General features: G+C 37.8%; 1 protein-coding gene and 1 long non-coding RNA gene across 2 annotated transcripts in view; one reads left to right on the top strand and one right to left on the bottom strand.

Moving 5' to 3' along the window:
• LOC127513139 (uncharacterized) overlaps positions 1–19263 on the top strand; it is a 28424-nt gene extending 9161 nt beyond the window's left edge. The window contains exon 2 of the long non-coding RNA XR_007930348.1: positions 19085–19263. This is a non-coding gene — a long non-coding RNA (uncharacterized LOC127513139). The remainder of the gene's footprint in view (positions 1–19084) is intronic.
• LOC127513088 (cytosolic phospholipase A2 gamma-like) lies at positions 4406–17862 on the bottom strand. The gene is made up of 14 exons (XM_051894631.1): positions 16195–17862; positions 15883–15994; positions 15428–15570; positions 15120–15321; positions 11727–11829; positions 11510–11650; positions 11289–11342; positions 11149–11196; positions 8887–9012; positions 8527–8679; positions 8013–8090; positions 7765–7922; positions 4883–5048; positions 4406–4800 (listed from the first exon to the last, which is right to left on the bottom strand). The coding sequence occupies exons 1-14, from the start codon at positions 16218–16220 to the stop codon at positions 4610–4612; spliced, it is 1701 nt and encodes a 566-aa protein (XP_051750591.1). The 5' UTR covers positions 16221–17862; the 3' UTR covers positions 4406–4609.
• Positions 19264–19931: the final 668 nt, after the last annotated feature.

Raw genomic sequence — 19931 nt, 5'->3', positions numbered from 1 at the left:
AAACATTTGATATGTCATCTATGTTGTATTCTGAATAAAATATTGAAATTTGAAACTTCCACATCATTGCATTCCTTTTTTATTCACAATTTGTACAGTGTCCCAACTTTTTTGGAATCGGGTTTGTAAATCTCTTTTAAAGCACAATTCTCATACTATCACTTTTTTTCTTTAGTTTGTCCACACCTATCACAGAAAAATCCTTCTTTTTCTGAAAATCGTGAACATTTTACCACATTGCATATGATGTATTTTGTTTGATCCTCTGCAGCAATAATTTGAAACATTTATGGAATAAAATATCTGCGAAAAATACATAACATATTAATAATATAAATGTAATATATACAATGTGTGTGTATATATATGTGTGTATATATATATATATATATATACTACCGTTCAAAAGTTTGGGATTGGTAAGATTTTTAATGTTTTTAAATGAAGTTTCGTCTGCTCACCAAGGCTGCATTTATTTAATTAAAAATATAGTAAAAACAGTAATATTTTGAAATATTAGTACAATTTAAAATACATTTTTTAATTTTTTAATTTAAATTTTTAAATAAAGTTTTCTATTTGAAAATATTTTAAAGTGTAATTTATTCCTGTGATCAAAGCTGGATTTTCAGCATCATTACTCCAGTCTTCAGTGTCACATGATCCTTCAGAAATCATTCTAATATGATGATTTGATGATCAAGAAACATTTATTGTGCAGAATTGTACAAATTATTTGTGTACAATATATTTTTTTCAGGATTCTTTGATGAATAGAAAGTTCAAAAGAACAGCATTTATTTGAAATATAATCTTTTGTAACATTATACATGTCTTTACTGTCACTTTTGATTGATTTAATGCATCCTTAAAAATAAAAATTCTTACTGACCCCAAACTTTTGAACGGTAGTGTATAATGTTACAAAAGCTTTGTTATTTCATACCGCAATCTGAAAGCTATTGATACTGCATCATTCTGTACCTCTATTGTTTCTTCGAACCTCTCTGATGTCTTTGATATATCTTCTCCCTCCATGATATTATCTAAATATCACTCCATAATTTCTGAAATCTTACAGCAGCATGCTCCTATTAAGACCAGAAGTGTCCCTTCTTCCCACTCTTCTCCTTGGTATACCCCTGAGCTCCGTATTCTTAAGGCTACTGGTAGACGGCTTGAGCGTCTCTACAGAAAAACCGGTCTTACTGTACATTATTTAGCTTTTCTTGATCATCTCAAAACATACAAATCTGCTCTCATCTCGGCTCACTCTAGTTTTGTCTCTGCCACAATTAATAAATCAAGTAACAGGCCAAAAGTATTATTCAATACAATAAATAAGCTTACTAAACCCCCACCCCAAGACGCCATAGCTTCTAATGAGCTTTGCTGTTCTTTTCTGGATTATTTGCTTGAAAAGACTGATGCCGTCCACCAATGCTTCTCTACTAATACAAAGCTCAACTATCCACCAAATCTATCCAGTCAAACTCTGTCTTGTTTTTCTTTGATGACCCCATCTTCTGTCTCTAAGTTAATCTTGAAATCCAACTCTTCTTCCTGTCAACTTGATCCTGCTCCTACTTCTCTCCTGAAACTTTGCCATTCTTCCATCTCTGCACCTATCTCTCACTTCATCAATACATCTCTTACCTCTGTTTCATTTCCTCTACCTCTCAAAACTGCTGCAGTTACCCCTGTTCTCAAGAAACCCAACCTCGACCCCTCAGTTCTATCTAATTATCGTCCTATTTCAAATTTACCCTTCATAGCTAAATTACTGGAAAGCACTGTTGCCTCCCAACTCCAGTCTTTTCTAGAAAATAATCTCTTTGATCCCTTTCAATCTGGTTTTCACCCCCTCCATAGTACTGAAACTGCACTTGTAAAGGTAGTGAATGATCTACTGCTTTCTGGTGACTCTGGTTCTCTGTCTATACTTCTGCTACTTGACCTCAGCTCTGCCTTCGATACCGTCTCCCATGAATTACTTGTTTCTCGTCTCTCTGATTTGGGTATTTCTGGTACTGCTCTTTCTTGGTTCTCTTCCTATCTCTCTGACAGACAATTTTACATCTCAGTTAAGGATTTTCAATCACCTACTGTCCCCCTGAAGCGAGGTGTTCCCCAGGGATCCGTTCTCGGGCCTTTATTATTCATAATTTACATCATACCACTAGGTCAGATTTTACAACATCATGGTCTTAACTATCACTTTTACGCTGATGACATTCGATTATACTCACTCTGCACACCTACTCTACCTCCCCAAACTGACAAAATCTCCGCTTGTGTGAGAGACATAAAAGATTGGCTTAATTCAAATTTTCTGAAACTCAACATGGACAAAACTGAGATTATTTTCATTGGAACTCCCTCACTTACCAGCAATATTTCTACCAATTTCACCTGTGAAATTGCTGGTTCTCACATCAAAACATCCAATACTGTTAAAAATTTAGGTGTAATCATTGACTCCACCCTTTCCTTTCAGTCTCATATTACCTCTATTACCAAATCTGCATTCTTTCATCTACGTTGCATTGCCCAACTCCGTCCCTTCATCAGTAACAAAGACGCTGAAACTGTCATCCATGCATTTGTCTCATCACGCCTTGATTACTGTAATGCCCTTTTCATTGGTCTACCTGCCAGCTCCATTTCCAAATTACAATACATTCAAAACTTTGCTGCTAGAATACTCACCCATACCAAGCGTTCTGCTCATATCACCCCAATTTTATATGATCTCCACTGGCTTCCAGTTGCCTACCGTATTAAATTCAAAATTCTCCTGCTCACTTTTAAATCTTTGCATGGCTTGGCTCCCTCTTATCTTTGTAATATGCTCGTCCCCTACACACCGACTCGCTCACTACGTTCCTCTGACTCTGGCCTTCTCGTTGTCCCTCGGCATCGCCTCTCTTCAATGGGGGGCAGATCATTCAGTACTATCGCACCCAAACTCTGGAATTCTCTCCCCCGCTCACTCTGTTGTGTTAATAATATCTCTGAATTTAAATCATTACTCAAAACTCACCTGTTTTCTGAATGTTATACCACTGATTTGATGAATTGATTGCTCTGCATTATTACTAATATTTCTCTGAATGTTATGTTATGTCTCTTAAGTCCTGTTTTGTATTTCTGTATTTGACTCTATTCTTCTGTATGCTTCCCTGTCCATTATTGTTTTCATCATTGTCTACTTGTATTATCTCTTCCTTGATAATTGTAAAGCGTCCTTGAGCCCTGGAAAGGCGCTATATAAATAAAACTTATTATTATTATTAAAGAAATGCAGCCTTGGTGAGCAGATGAAACTTTTTTAAAAAAACATAAAAAATCTCACCGATCCCAAACTTTTGAACCGTAGTGTATATTATATATTTAATAATAATATTATATATATGTATATTATCATATAAATTACTTTGCATCGGGTGGTTCTTTGCCTCCATGTCATGCATTAAAATCGTGTATATTAGTATTCTTACGGCTTGATTTGATTGAAATATGTGGCTGTGTATTTGGGTCACATCAGTTTAAAAAGCAAAAAAAAAGGTCGCTTTAAAAACAATTTGAAAAGCACTGCTTCAGACTGGATTACTGTAATGCATTACTAGGTGTTTGTCCTGCATCCTCGATGAAAAAGTTACAGTTAATCCAAAATGCAGCTGCTAGAATTCTTACCAGGTCAAGAAAATATGATCATATCACCCCAATTTTATCATCTCTACATTGGTTACCTATTAAGTTCTATATCGATTGTAAAGTATTGCTACTCACTGCTTACTAAATGGTCTAGCTCCTTTGTATTTAAGCTTCTATCACGCTACAATCCATCAAGCTCTCTAAGGTCACAAAACTCTGGATTAGATACCTAAGATATCTAAATCCACTAAAGGAGGGAGAGCGTATCTAGATTAAAGATACATGTCTTCAGTCAAGCATTCTCATAACACATTTCATAACCTTGTTATTAACCCCCGTTATATCTGATGAAATTGTAACAAATGCACATACATGAATACATGACGTTAATTAACCACATGACTAGTATTATTTTAGAGCTGTACATTTCTGCCGTTTTGACATTACTTTCACAGTCACCAATGACTATAACAAATCACTGTTGATTGTAACAAAGAAACATGGATTTTCTGTAAAGCTGCTTTCAAACGATATGTTGTGAAAAGTGTGATATACATAAACATGAATTGAATTATTGTATGTTCAAAATATAAGAAGTAAAAATGCTAAACGGTTATAAACAGAAGCTTGTGGGTTTTAGAGTGACTGGAGCTCTGGATTGACCAATCAGCATCCAGGACCAAACCAATCATCAATAATAAGCATTTTTGTTGTTTGCTGTGTGATATTAATGACCAGGACAAAACTGTATTTTTAGAGAACAGTTTAATTAATTGGAATAGAAGCAAAGTAATACAGTATTTTAATCAGCAATCATGGTTCTAATTCAATCTGAGTTGTTGATTTGATTATTAATGATCAGCTATTTATTGATATTTAAAGATATTATTTATTGTAAATTTACTCAATTTAATCTTTATTCAGATTGCCATTGGTTGCATATTCAGTTGAGTCACAGTGTTGGATTTTGTCGTGCCATTGCCTGGAGCTGTTTAGCCTTAGTGACCGCACGGATCTGCTCCATCAGTTTCACTCTGTTGTTTATAATGTTTTTTCCAGCGACCTTCATGAGATCAGTGATCATCTCAGCGCTGTAAGGACCTTGAAAAGTCGTATATTTGTTCCTCCAGGCCTCAATTTTGTCTGAAGAAACATTAACACACTTAAATCAGAACACAGGTTGATATTTCAGTTTTATTCAGGACATTGTAAGACTTTAACTTGCCTCCACAGTTGACCATATTAAAGAGAGGGATGTGGATCACGGTTGGAGTGTTTTGGCCTTTGAACACATAGAAGTCCTTCGGTTTGTCTGAGAGTTCATTGGCTATGTTGGCCTCAGGGAAAGGGATGTTTAGTTTCTTACACGTCTCAGCAGCTTCCTTCACTGTCTGTGGTAGAAAAGCATTGAGCAGCATCACTCTATTAAAAGTGTTTGACAGGTATTTCAGCGGACATTGAAGTTGTTATTCACTCGGATCTTCTCCCTAAGGTTATGCACTTCCAGGGGTTCATGTCCCAGCCAAGAAACTGCCACTGGGAATGCTAATGGATAGCTCACTCTAGTAGGGATGTTACGTTTGTGACCAAAACAGTGTTTTGGAATTAATCTTTTTCTGTGATTAAACTGACTTGGAACTACCTGTGAACTAAACCATTTTATTGCACACCTTCCAGCCAATCAGAATCAAGTATTCAGACCATTATATAAAAGAGTTTTGTTCTGGTTCTCAAATCTGATTGGCTGAGAGGTTTTTCCAGCCATGCGATATTCTACCAGTATCGCCACAGGAACCGGCTCTTATGTAGATAGTGTTTAAACATGAGGTATAATTCGTTTTGGGTATAACAAACAGGCAACAGTTCCAGATTTGGCTTAATGGCTATATTAAGTTTCATAACTTTATATTTACATTGAAATTAATTCCTGTACTAACTAGAGTGTTGCTTTTGAACGTTTGACTGAACTGTTTGCTTGTGTTTATTTCCTATTTTACTTCTTATACTGTTATAATGGCTGTTTTTGGAAATTTAAATATTATTGTTCAATAAATAATATTTTATATAAATAACATGTCGTATTTTTTGGTATTGAGAAAGAGTCCATTAGTGATTTCGACTTCAGTGAAAGTTACATTAATATGCCATTAGATGGCAGGCAAAGACTGTCTTTATGAGTGAGTGAGTCAGTTGCAAAGACTTTTATATTGAAATGGACTGAAACAAGGAAACAAGGACGTTGTTTTTACTTTAAACAACATCTTACGAGTCGCAACTGACAAATGCATTGACTAGCGCTGGCATGGGAAATCCTCTTAAATGTTAAAAGGACAAAGACAAAGATATCGCTTTCCTCATCGGACATTCAAACTGATTTTGTGATTATGAATCTAAGATTGACGTAAAGAATATCAGCTAGATAATACACTCGCTCAGGCGATCTCTCTCTCTCTCTTATAATACTCTACATATTACATTGAGTTTCAATGAAGCGTTCCTTCGTTACTAGTTCTAAAGTGACGTTTTAGAATGAGTAACGGATCTTGGGTTCAACTGTTAAACTGTCAACTTGAGATTTGAATCCGTGGCGGAAGGAAGTAGTTCCTCACAAAAGAGGGTTTTTAAAGACAATTCGTTGTTGTTTCTTATTTATCTACACACTTGTGCTGTCGAACACCTTCCTTTCCTTCACAGCTCTTAAAGGGAGAGCAGCCAACATTAATGATTGCTGAACTCATTGTTAATCTAACAGGAAAAGACATAGATAAAATCACTCACTGCTCTTGAATTAATAGCTTTTTTTAGTTTTAAAAAGTTATTTTACATTCTGTTGGGTATTACTTATCTAAATACCATCTATGTGAAAAACCTAAAGCACTGTTTATTTCATTTGTATTTTTGTTCTGTTGTATTTTGTGTCTGCTTTGTTTGTGATTAGTTTCTTTGTTCTTATTTAATTGTTGACTGTTTACTAACATTAATTATTGATAATTGTGAAATTTCACTGACATTTAAAATTACTCATATCATGGAATAAAACTTTGAACATATCACCCACCAATAATCGTGTTAAATAATCATGATTTTAATACTGACCAAAATAATAGTGATTATGATTTTTGCCATAATCGAGCAGCCCTAATAGAGCGATATCGCACGGCTACTCTGATATTGCTTATTTAATGCACAGGCAGTTCCAAGTTTAATCACTGTTCTATAATCTATATAAATTTGCTGCTTTCATTGAAGCACACGCACACGTCACTCGCACACAGATGTTGGAGTTTGTGCTGTGCAAACAGGAGCAAATTATGTCCCGTGACTTTTATTAATAATTAACTTTAGAACTAAATCGCAACATTATTTTACTCAGAAAGGAGGTTGTAATGTCACTGTTTTTGAAGTAATTAAACTCACAGCTTCATTGCTAGTAGAGAGAGACGCTGCACAGACACAGGTAATTCACACATCTCTCTCTCTCTCTCTCTCTCTCTCTCTCTCTCTATAATTCATTCAAATAAATGTTGTTCTGTTTTATCTCTGTATCTGATTTAAAGCAGACAGAATGCAAGATCTAACGAGTGGTAGCTGATGAAAATAAACATCATTTTAACACTTCCAGTCAAATTTAGTGCTGCAAACATTAATGACAGCTTTAACTTGTCAATGCTGCAAAATGACCATGTTATAAGCGGGATAATCCATGGCTAGCTGGCATTAGATTTAAATGCGCTCCACATGAGGTTCTTTGCCTTCACGTTGTGCATTAAAATCGTTTAAGGCACAGCTAGTTTTCTATCCCTTACATATACATAATAAAGATGTTTTTATCTGTTAAAAATGATACACAGCATTTGTAATTATCTGTCAATGTTTTTAAAATTTTGTACATTTTAGCTTCTGGTGGTCACTATGAATGTGATGAGGAAAAAAGATTCTTCAAAAAAAATCCCCTTTCGTGTTTCACAGAAGAACGTTTTGGAATGATATAAGGGTGAGTAAATGATGCCAGAATTTACTTTTTTAGGAGGGATCTATTCCTTTAAATGAGCTTTAATGAGAGTATGTGTGCATTATTTTGAGAGATTATATATATGCGTATAATACCGTGAAAGGATCATCACCCGCACTGAAGTCCAGTGAAATGATGAGGTCGATGTCTCTCTCTTTTCTCAGCACTGAGAAGTAGGGTGAGTTGAGCAACAGCCCAGCGTCTTCATAGTCTCTCGTCTCACTTTCCAGAAGAGCGGCGGGCACTGTTGCATCTGACAGTATTGGTGTGAGAGATCACAGTGTGAAATGAGTCTTTTTATTAATCATATTAAAGTGCCAGTGAACAGCAGGTCTGTTCTCACCTGTCATGTTGTGAAGGAAGTTATAATTCCTGCCCCAGATCCACTGAACCAAACATCTGCAAATGCTCATGCAAACATCTGTACAACAAATACACTCTTCAAAATTAATTTTCTAATGTTCTTCAGTTCTTATGTCAGTAAATGGTTTATTTGTTATTATCAAGAACATTTTGGCTGTATAGACGTGACTGCATGTTAGATTAAAAATGTTTCATTACAGGATCTTCAGATCAATATTTTTGTTTATCAGTGTTTTTAGCTTTAAAGAACTAGTACATATCTTGTTTTCTAAAGAACTATAGAATAAAAAATTCTTTGAATCATTATGTAGCGTAAAGAACATCTCAGTCGCAGCTACTAAAAATATTAAAAGTCAGGTGGTTTACACATCAATCTGGCTATAAGATCAAAAGTGAAGTACATTGTGTGTATCATATTAGAGACACTGTGATGGACTGTCCGTTACACTGTTTTATAGGCTCCAGTATCAAATATTAGAGACAGTTCAACCTACCAAATGGCCAGAAATTGAACCGACCACTCAAAAAGTTGCATACATCTATGGTGTATTGCTCCATGTATAGCTTTGCTGCCTTTTTATCAGCAATTTTTTCAGCATTCAGTTTTTCCACTTGAAAAATTAGCTGACTTTTGCCTCCAGCGAGGTCTGTGAAAAAGAGGGGCACATGTACATTAGTGAGTTCATCTTAATGTAGTTTGCGTGTCTACAAGCAAAACACTGAAAATATGTTCTTCACTAAACAAACACTCCGGAGAGGTAGTACGTCTTTCCTTCATGTTCCTTGTTTTCATTGCATCAATTCAGATGGTGTACCCTCACTTTTTCTCTGACAGTAATGGTGGAAATGTTTACCTGTCAGCTTTGTTCTGATGTCTTTATCAAAAGCAGAAGGATCAGCGCCTTTCAACATCGCGAGATTCATGTTCACAAGGTTAAAGAGCACCTGGTGATATTCGTCTATAGGTGGGGAGTTTGGATCTTTTGAAGGAAGCAGACATTAAACATGAACACACTGCAAAAATGTCTTGAATGCCAGCACTTTTTTCATCATCAGATTTATCATGTTCACACTGTGAAAACTAAAGGTGCCTCAAATGATCCAATTGAGTTCCCGTTAGCACTGAGAATCCAGCTCTGTGGTTCTGGAATCACCTTATTCATTATTACACCAAGACCTCAGGGTGCTTTGAGGGTCATTGGAGGACCTCGAATTCCTCAAAAGGGTTATTGTAAGATCTGTAAACATTTAAGTGGACCTGAAAGATCCCTGTTGCTGGAGGAACCATGCTGGCATTATTATGACTGCCTTACTTATTGTCAAGATGTTACTTACAAATGTGTATTTTTTATTTGTTTATTTATTTATTTTTTTACATTGATTGCATTTGTACTTTGAATTGTAAACCTGTTATTAGGGGAAAACTTTTTTTTTGGAGATATTTGAGATATATATTTAAAGTACATAATAGGACATTTGAGCCACCTTTGGTCTTTGCAGTGTTGTCAAGATGTTAATGTTGTTGATCATAAGTCAGCCCAGACAGAGCCGCAAGCTCTATATACTGTATTTATGACAGTGAATTCCACTCACTTAACTGTAGGGGGCTCCAAAGTCGCAAAAATACACAAAATTGCAGTTGCTTTGACTATTTAACTTTTGTTTAAATTTGAATAAAAAAAAATAATGAAAAATTTATTAGATTATAGGTACACTATGTAACTTTTTTGTTGAAGTGCATCTTTAAAGGGTTAGTTCACCCAAAAATGAAAATTCTGTCATTAATTACTCACCCTCATGTCGTTCCACACCTGTAAGACCTTCGTTCATCTACAGAACACAAATTAGATATTTTGATGAAATCCGAGAGGTTTATGACTCGTCCATTGACAGCAATATAATCAACACTTTCAAGGTCCAGAAAGGCAATAAAGACATCGTTAAAACAGTCATGTGACTGCAGTGGTTCAACCTTAATGTTATGAAGCGACGAGAATACTTTTTGTGTGCAAAAACAAAACAAAAATAACCACTTTATTCAACATTATCTTCTCTTCTGTGTCATTCTCATTCGTTGTTTATGTCCGGCGCTTCCAGGTTCTACATCAGAACGACGACTCATTATTGGCCGGCTCCTGCGTAAGCATCACACGCATGTGTCGTGCTGATCACATGATCAGCTTTGGCCAATACTGAGCCGGCATTCGGACGTAAACACGGAAGCCTTCACTGTGTTACTGCATCACCTGCGTAAGGATAATGACAGGGAAGAGAAGAGATTGTTGAATAAAGTCATTATTTTTGTTTTGTTTTTGTGCACAAAAAGTATTCTCGTCTCTTCATAACATTAAGGTTGAACCACTGCAGTCATGTCGACTGTTTTAACGACGTCTTTAGTATTTTCTGGACCTTGAAAGTGTTGATTATATTGCTGTCAATGGACGAGTCATAAACCTCTCGGATTTCATCAAAAATATCTTAATTTGTGTTTTGTAGATGAACGAAGGTCTTACAGGTGTGGAACGACATGAGGGTGAGTAATTAAAGACAGAATTTTCATTTTTGGGTGAACTAACCCTTTAATTATTAATGCTAAGTAAATAATACATAAAAAAAAACATAAGCATGTAGCTTTCAAATATTTTTCAATTAGGTAAACATTGCTTTAAAAAAGTCAGTATTAAGAAAAAACAAAGAAACACATTACAAATAGAACAACAAAGAGTGTAGATGCTTATTAAAGCTACTAAATGAACGTACTGAGCCAAGACTGATTTATTTAATGCACAGATCTATTTTGAAGTTAGAATTAGCTTTTTTGTTTTTTTGTCCATATCCGTTGTCCTATCAAAGCTTCAAAAAACACGTTGTAACGCTTACACAGATAGTACACACGGGAGCATTTAAAAGCAGCACCAGTCAGCGGATACTGAATAAACCCGGTACTGTAGAAAGATTTATATTTTTAAAGATGTGAGCTTTTTTGTAGATTTTTTTAAAATGTGACACTTAATTTGTCAGTGTGTAGCTTGAACATTTGCTTGGCCATGAAAGATTGATCAACAAATTTTAATACATGGAACTTATCGATAAATAAATGCAATACAATTCTTTACCTTGCCTCATTTTCTCACATTTCTTTTTTATTTCAGGTAGTAAAAGAGCTGAAAACAAAATCAAATGGAACCATGAGTTCACATGATATAATGAAATAACTTGGAGCAGAATTAAATCCTCAGAACAAGTACACTTGTACCTTTTATCCATTTCCAGATCTCCTCTTCATCAGCTAAAACGCTGCTACACAGAGCTGCAGAAAACACACAATGACACGTTAAAACTAATTTTGTCTCCACAACTTCATGAAACAGCTCACAACTGTACTGTGTTTTAGTCTGTACTGTATTTTAGACTATAATTTAGGTCAATACAATGTAATGTGTACTAGTAAGTTGACATTACAAATAATATTGTTACCTTGCAGGTACAGCATGTCAATTTCATCCTGCGGCTTCTTCTTAGAGCCATTGTCAAACTTGCTGCCAAAGCTGGAGGTGTCCACAAACGCTCCAGTCAGAGAATAACCTGCTTCATGTGGAGTGATCTCGAACCAGGGGTCTGTGGACAGAAACACGTCCATATAACAGCTGAAACAAACACATTAACTTAATGTCTCTTTCAGGTTAACACAGACCGGCTTCCTTGCGCTGTTTGCAGTGCTTGTCGATCACTGTGTAGATGGGAAACGGGTCTTTACTGTGCTGGTCCTGCTGATCTGTGAGTGTGTGTTCATCTATCTGAAGAGAAATTTTTTTTACAGCATCATGTTGTTGTAGAGACAATCACAAAAAAGTTTGAGTGATGACATTCACATGTTCTGCGTAAGGTTCTCTTAGTTCACCCTAAAATGAAAATTAAGTAATAATTTACTCTCCGGTGTTGTTCTAATGCTGTATGCCCTTCTTTCTTTTTTGGACCACAAAAGGAGAATTTTTAGTGTCCCGCTCTAAGTGTTCTGGGGGTTTATAATAGGGTTTGGTGAAAAACAAACCAAAATTTAATGTATCATTTAACAAAAAATCCTGCCCTTGGCCGAAGGAAGGCTGCCTTCCTCGACTCCCCAGTCTCCACCACTGGTCTTTTCAGCCCCGCAGTAGACGGTTTCACTGAGCGCTTCACTGCAGCACAGAAGTCTTCACAGGCAATGTGTCACTTCCTGCCAAAGTGCTTCTGCTTCAAGTCGCCAGAAAAGCACACTGACTCAGCAGCCTGCGAAACCAGCTCCTGCAACCGCTCAGCCCAAACCAGCACCTGAGCCTCGACAGCGCTCGTGCTCCACCAAGTGCGGCCGGACCACGCTCCAAAAAGTCTCGAGTTTGCCTCCTAACACCCTGTTTAGTTCCGGGTGTTGGAGACAATATGTTCATTGCAAACACTGGACCCATTCAAAATCCCACACCTGTGCAATTGACCGCTGTTATAGTGAACAATATAAAAAACAAACATACTCAAAAAGAGAGCACTTTTCCTCTTCCCAGTACTATGGGCATCAATACCCTGCCTCAGTTGTCAGGGGAATGGAAGCTCCATCCCCAGACGGTTCAAAGGATCTGGAGTATCTTCGGGAAGGCAGAGCTCTTCACCTCAGAAGACAACTCTCACTGCCCAATATTCTTCTTCAAAGGACAGGGACACGCTGGCTCACAAATGACCCAGCCTCCCCCTTTATGCCTTTCCCCCAGTTGTGCTGCTCCCTCAGGTCATCAAACAGATCAGAGAGGACAGATGCACAGTCCTTCTGGTGGCCCCTCTCTGGCGGAACCAGCCATGGTTCCCCGAGCTGATGCAGATGCTAGCAGAAGCTCCATGGCCAATTCCCCTGAGGAAGGACCTCCTTTCCCAGGCAAAGGGAACAATCTGGCACCCCCAACCTAGTTGTGGACCCTCCATGTATGGCCCCTCTACGGGAACTCACGGACCTCCCAGCGAGAGTCCTAAACACTATTTCTGAGGCTAGAGCCCCGTCCACTAGACGCCCTTAAGTGGTCTGTTTTCTCTGACTGGCATGCAGTCCGGAATGAAGACCCTACTTCCTGTGATGTTCTCATTTCTACAAGAGCTGAAGGACACAAGGCGCACCCCTTCCATGCTCAAAGTCTATGTGGCGGCCATAGCAGCATACCATGCTCTTGGGGCCCGGCCAGTCTCTCACTTATCACTTGGTTGTTCATTTTCTGAAAGGGGCCAGAAGGCTGAACCCGCCTTGTCCCCTTACCATCCCAACATTGGACCTGTCGACGGTCCTTAGGGCCCTCAATGGACCCGCCTTTGAGCCACTGTAGTCAGCCAAGCTATGGCCACTTTCACTTAAGAGCACCCACCTGCTAGCACTAGCATCAGTCAAGCAAGTGAGTGCAGGCACTTTCTGTGAGTGCAACTTGTCTTGAGTTTGGGCCTAGCAACTGCAAAGCTGTCCTCAAATCAAGGCATGGCTACATGCTTAAGGTGCTCTCTACTCAGTTCAGAGCAAAGGTCATTACCCTGGCTGCTCTTCCCATTTCGAAAGACGAGTAAGAATTACACTTACTCTGCCCTGTCTGGGCCTTAAGAGTTTATATCGAGAGCTCTTCCCTAACTTCAGACAGTCAGAGCAGCTCTTTGTGTGCTTCAGAGGCTGCACCAAAGGGCTTCCAGTCATGAAGCAGAGATTATCCCACTGCATAGTGGAGGCCATTGCATTGGCTTACACTTCGATGGGTCTGCAGTGCCCCATCGGTGTAAGAGCACACTCCACCAGTGGCATGGCCTCTTCCTGGGCGTGGTTCAGTGGCGTAGACCTACTGCCTTGAGGTCCTTATCTCCAGGTGTCTTAGGCTGGGGCCTTAAAACGTTTGTCGTTCTGCTATCTTAGAATGGTGCAATTGGACTGTGTTCCCATAGCATCTAGCGATGCAATACAAGTGAACCATATCAAAAGGGAATGTACTCGGTTACTAATGTAACCTCGGTTCCCTGAGATAACGGGAACGAGTATTGTGTAGCTGGCCATGCTATTATGCTACACGACTAGGCGTTCGTCGCTTCAGTTGAGTTAATCTGAATCCTATGGCAATACGAGCCCGCTACGCCCATTCTGGCGGGCTGCGCACCGATTGGTTCACGCAGATCTGCTGCAGCGCCATAGGTTTGTGCAGATTACACTGCTCAGCCAGTAGGTTTGTGCAGATTCCTCCACTGCAATGGCTTGTGCAGTTTCATTGCGTGATTCAATAAGGCTTTAGCATTCGGCGAATAAGGAGTTCTTCCCATAATGTTTAGTGACACAATACTCGTTCTCGATATCACCGAGGTTACATTAGTAACTGAGTGCGATTTATTTTCATTATTTTCGGTGAACTATCCCTTTAACTGTACAAATGAAGAGGTACTTCAGATCACCACACTGGCTGTGAGGTCAGGTGCGATTATAAGTTATAACATGAGTTCAATTAAAATTATATCAGCTCATCAATATTTTAATTTTATTTTAACAAAAAGGATTTAACTCCAAATACGGACATTACAATGTAGGGACTTTTGCATTAAACATACAGTTTAATTCCTGACAGCTAAAAAAATTTGTGCCTGTTAAAACTGTTAATAATAATAATTAAAGAAATATGTAAATAAAAGCTGCAAATTGCATAGGGCAGTTGCACTGATTTCTCATAATTCAAAATTGTGATCTATGATCAAGTCTTTCTCACTGTTGGCGAATATTTTTAGTTATGTTACTCTATGCACTCTTGGTGTTGTCCAAACTTCTGAAACCACTAGGGAAAATGCTTGAAATTTTAAAACTTTTTCTTTGCATTTGATATTATCAGCATAACAGCTGCATGTATGTGTCCTATATAACAGATGATGGCAGATAGATTAGTTGTAGTTCATAATGTAAAACAAAACAAACAAACAAACAAACAAAAATCTCCCACACTTGGAGGCCTGATATAAATACACATTGCACCTTTTAAGACTGAATAGGACCACCTCTACCAACATAAAGATGATAAATCATGTAAGTCATAGAGTGTTGTATTATGAATACCTCTTTCATATATGTTGAGACGAACATCACTGCCCAGACGTCAGTCAAGCTGAAGAAGTCTTTCCCATAGTAATATTTCTTCAGTTTGGAAACTGCGTCTATCCAGTTGACTCCAGGACCGTTGAGTCTCTGGATGATCTTGTCTTTCACAGTCTCTAGTTTGGTGGACCAGTCTGATTCCTGATATAAGGAGGCCATACACCTTCAGAGGAACAACATACTCTCATTTTTGACATTCACCCCATCTGTGTGTGTGTGTGTGTGTGTGTGTGTGTGTGTGTGTGAGTGTTGTTTCTCAGGGTTTGTACCAGGTGGATCCAGAGATTCCGCTCAGATAAAGAATGCAGTCCAGAAGACCTGTTTTCTGGAGCTGAACCAGGGATCCCAGCAAACCCACCATGGCTCTTTCTCCTCCTCCAGAACCCAGTAATGCAATGTTTGGCACCTCATTCTGAAATGCAAAGTATTTGCACTCATTTTCACAATCTAGAGCAGGGATGTCTAAATCTCGGTCCTGGAGGGCCACTGTCCTGCAGAGTTCAGCTCCAACTTGCCTCAACAACCTGCCTGGAAGTATGCCTACTAAGACCTTGTTCAGCTGGTTCAGCTGTGTTTAGTTAGGATTGGAGCTAAAATTTGCAGGACAGTGGTCCTCCAGGAGCAGGATTGGACACTGTTCTAGAGAGTGAAGTTGATGTTTAGCATCTGATGTTCATCAGCCATAGCCAGTCCGATATATGAAGCGTAACATAAGATGTTTTACCTGGCCACACTGTATCTGCATCTTCTGCAGGCTTTGTAGAACAGTGTTTCTCCGTTTGACTACAAACTCTTCCTCATTTTTATTCAGAGAGTGTTCGATTTTCACCTCACCACTGCAGAGACAGACAGACAGACCAGTGCTGAACTTAACATGACTTATTTGATATATTTAGATATCAAATATTCTACATTTGAATACAGTTTAGTCTGTAGTTTGTTTTAAAAAGATATTGTCAGAATGTTATAGACTTTGTGCAGCATCAGGAAATGAAGTACACAGTTTCCATCATTCTAGGAATCTGAGCAGAATTACCTTTCCTTGGGTTTAAATGCACTCATCTATAAAACAATAGAGTTGACATTAATGTACATTTCTATTATTTGAAAACTATAAACAAAAAAAAACAAAAAATGTTTTAAAAATCATTCGATATATAAACTAATTCTTGCGTGGTTTCTACTTTGATAGAATCAGATAAATGATTGCTTTAAGTCCTAATTGTTGCATCAAATTTGTAGCAGTAAGTTTCAAACATACAATTATTTATAGTATATTTAAATAACATTGTACAGATTTTGTTGCATGGAAAATTGAAAACTTTATCACATTGAAATACGAATCCCCTAAATCATTTTTCACCATGATACTGATTGTGTATTTATGCACTTTTGGTAGTGCAGGTCATTGTTATTTACCAAGTTTAATTACTGAAAAATGCATGATTAATTCTACTGTTGTCACATGCTAATCTAATTATAATGACATTTAATTGCCCTGCTTTTGCTGAAAAGAGATTATTTACATAAAGCTTTAAAGATATACTCACTATTCCTGTAAACCCTGAGTCTTCACTAATAACAAGACAGCCGTTGTCTCTCGGGCCAGCAGAAGATGTTCTTTTATAGGGCTCTGAAAGTAAACTACAAGTCTAGACTTGATCATGAAGGGTGGAGGTGATGAACGTTGAGTTATATAATCATATACAACATAAAGGAAAAATATTGTTCTGATTGATTGTTATTAGAAGGCATTTTTCTCTTAGAAAAGGGGAAAGGCTTCATGCACGTTGACAGTAAATGACGTAGTAAATTGTTGCACATGGAAAGACTTGCATGTTAAATTAAACATGTTAAAGTGTTTAACTTGCATGTTAAAGTGTTGTGGTTTTTTAATCAATTTTTTTTTTTTTTTAACCATTCTTTACATTATTATTTAGAGCCACATTGATTTCCCAGTGTTATTTTGATTTAAACGAAAAGATTTCAACTTTTCAAGGTAATGAGATTTCCAGGGAATGCCTGAACTGATCAAATGTATACCTTGAATGCAATATAAGATGCTTTGGATAAATGCTTATAATGTAAATGTAAAAGTTGGTGTACTTGTTTACCAAGGAGGCATCAGAGCAGTGAAGAGCTTGAGATGAATCATGAGATGTGAAGAAAACAGAAAAACCAAGGTAAAAATCACTTACCTCAAAAATCACAAAAAAAAAAAAAAAAAAAAAAATCTGTATCATTTCCAGTCAGTCTGCAAAAAGTCGTTAAAAAAATTATGTGAAATGTATGAAAGTGTATTTTTTGGACATACAATTCTTAGAGAAGAGATAATATATGTTTGAACTATTAAGAATGTGCAAGACATAAATCCATACAAATAAAATGCAAACAAAAGTATCTTTTTTTGGCTCTTTTTGCTGTGTGCTGGTAACAAATTTGAGTTTGGCCACCACAGCCATTTTATTTTGCAAATGTTTCCACAAATATCATTTCCACCACATGATGCTGTCAAAAACAATTCATGATTTAAGATGTGGTGAAATGTTTGCAACTTTCAGAAAAATGACAAAGACGACAGAATGGTAGCATACTGTTAAAACAAATAAAATTAGTGAAAGTGTAAGAAATGTTTATTTTCTTCAAGTCCACAGGCCAAATGTGCCCATAGTTAAAGAAACACCAGTATACTAACTGGCATATCCACTATTAATGTATAGCCTACTATGGTGATTTTTACTTCTATTGTATGACTGTGATGCTGTACTGCAATCATTCATTTCAATCATTCAGTCATTTGGGGCAATTTCTCTCTGCTAAAGTGAGCTGAGATTTGCTGACATAGGACACTGAATTCTCCTTAAAGGGGACATATTTGAAAATGTTCATCATCACATTCTGTTTGGAAATACTCTCAGAAAAAAAAGGTACAAAAGCTGTCACTGGGCGGTAGCTTTTCAAACAGTAAACTTTTGTTCCTTTTTTTCGGTACCAATATGTACACTTTAGGTACTAATATGTACCTTTAAGGTACCAATATGCACTCTTTAGGTACAAAGGTACCGCCCCAGTGACTGCTTTTGTACCTTTTATTTTCTGAGAGTATAATTCTACATCTTACACAATTCATAAAATTTTACCCCCAGTTATTGATTTAATCACCTTGAACAAAGCTGAAAATCACAAACAAGTTTAAGTTTTGAAATATATGTCATAATTTCAGGGATTCATATTAGCAAAATAAATGTACAACATTTAAAACATTTTTTTTACATCCATCCAGTCTTCAAACCTCTTGTCCTATGCAGGGTCACAGGGATGCTGGAGCCTGTCAGCGTCTGAGGTCGAAGGCAGGGAAACATCCTGGAATGATGGCCAATTTAATGCCACCAATTCACCTGTCCTGCATGACTTTGGATTGTCGGGGAGACCGGAGCACCCGGAGGAAACTCATGGCAACATGGGGAGAACAACGTGTGTGTGTTTGAGTGGTCAAACCAGCTAACATGTTCCAAAACAGTTTGGGCTGGTCTTGCTGGTTTTTCCAGACATTCATGTCTAATTAAAACAAAAAAAGAGCGTGGGCGGACACAAAACACTTTCAGTTTAAATAGTCCCGTATTCACATGACACAACACTGGTTGAAGTACATTTCGATCAATTGTAGGTTACGGTGCCTGGGAAAGTCAAGTCAAGTCACCTTTATTTATATAGCGCTTTTTACAATGTAGATTGTGTCAAAGCAGCTTTACATTGATAACTGGTACATTATTTGGCTGCACAGCAGCTCTTAAAAGAATAGTGTCAATGCAGGCAGATCAAAGCACTGTTGAATATGAAATGTCAAGTCAAATGTCAAGTGTCCCCAACTAAGCAAGCCAAAGGCGACAGCGGCAAGGAACCCAAACTCCATCAGGTGACATCAGGTGGCAGACAAGTGGCAAATAGGTGTTTAAATGGAGAAAAAAACCTTGGGAGAAACCAGGCTTAGTCGGGGGGCCAGTTCTCCTCTGGCCAACAGTGCTTTGTTACGATTCAGGTAGCTATCATAAGTCCGACAGGATCGCAACATTCAAAGTATTTATTTCAGTTCCATCCAATTAAGGATTGTATTCATCACGGCTGTTGAGGAACTGTGTCGTGGCTGTCGTGTCGATGAGGCCCTCAGAGTGGATGATCTAGTTGACTCAATCTCTGCTGATACTTCAGGGCTGCGTTGTGGTCGTGTCAAGGCGCAGGTCCTTGGTCTCACCTGGATACGGCCTGGATCCGGTTGACTATGGTGAACCTCGGGATAACCAGAAAGACTAATATTAGCGTAGATGCACAGGACGGGTTCAGCTCACTTATTTTTGTGAAGTCGTGGCCTCGATGTTGAGGGATCGACATCCTATTCATTCTGGCCACAAGTTTTTCTTTTTTTGAGGGAATGTATATGTAACCAGCAAAATATTTCTGCCATGACAATTCTCTAAGTGTTTGGCATGGTAATTGGTATGACAATGTTGGTAAGTTTTGTCTTGGCGGAATAGATATGCTATGCTGCTGCAGAGCAAGTATATGCTATTTGCTACTGCCAATACATACACAACACACTGCTGTGAGCAAGTAAGACATGCTGCTGCTGTACAGAATAGTATACATGAATTACCCGTAACAGATCTATACAGGTGGAGCTGGGGAAGGAAATTATTATTTCGGTCTTAATAAGCCTACTCCACCTGGCTACTGTTATAAGCACGAGCCCCGTCTGATTGGTCGTGGCGGCGGTGT

The sequence above is a fragment of the Ctenopharyngodon idella genome, chromosome 5 (genome assembly GCF_019924925.1).
Source record: "Ctenopharyngodon idella isolate HZGC_01 chromosome 5, HZGC01, whole genome shotgun sequence".
NCBI lineage: Eukaryota > Metazoa > Chordata > Actinopteri > Cypriniformes > Xenocyprididae > Ctenopharyngodon > Ctenopharyngodon idella.
The sequence above is the reverse complement of the archived record's forward strand: the minus strand, read 5'-3'. Positions and strand labels throughout refer to the sequence as shown.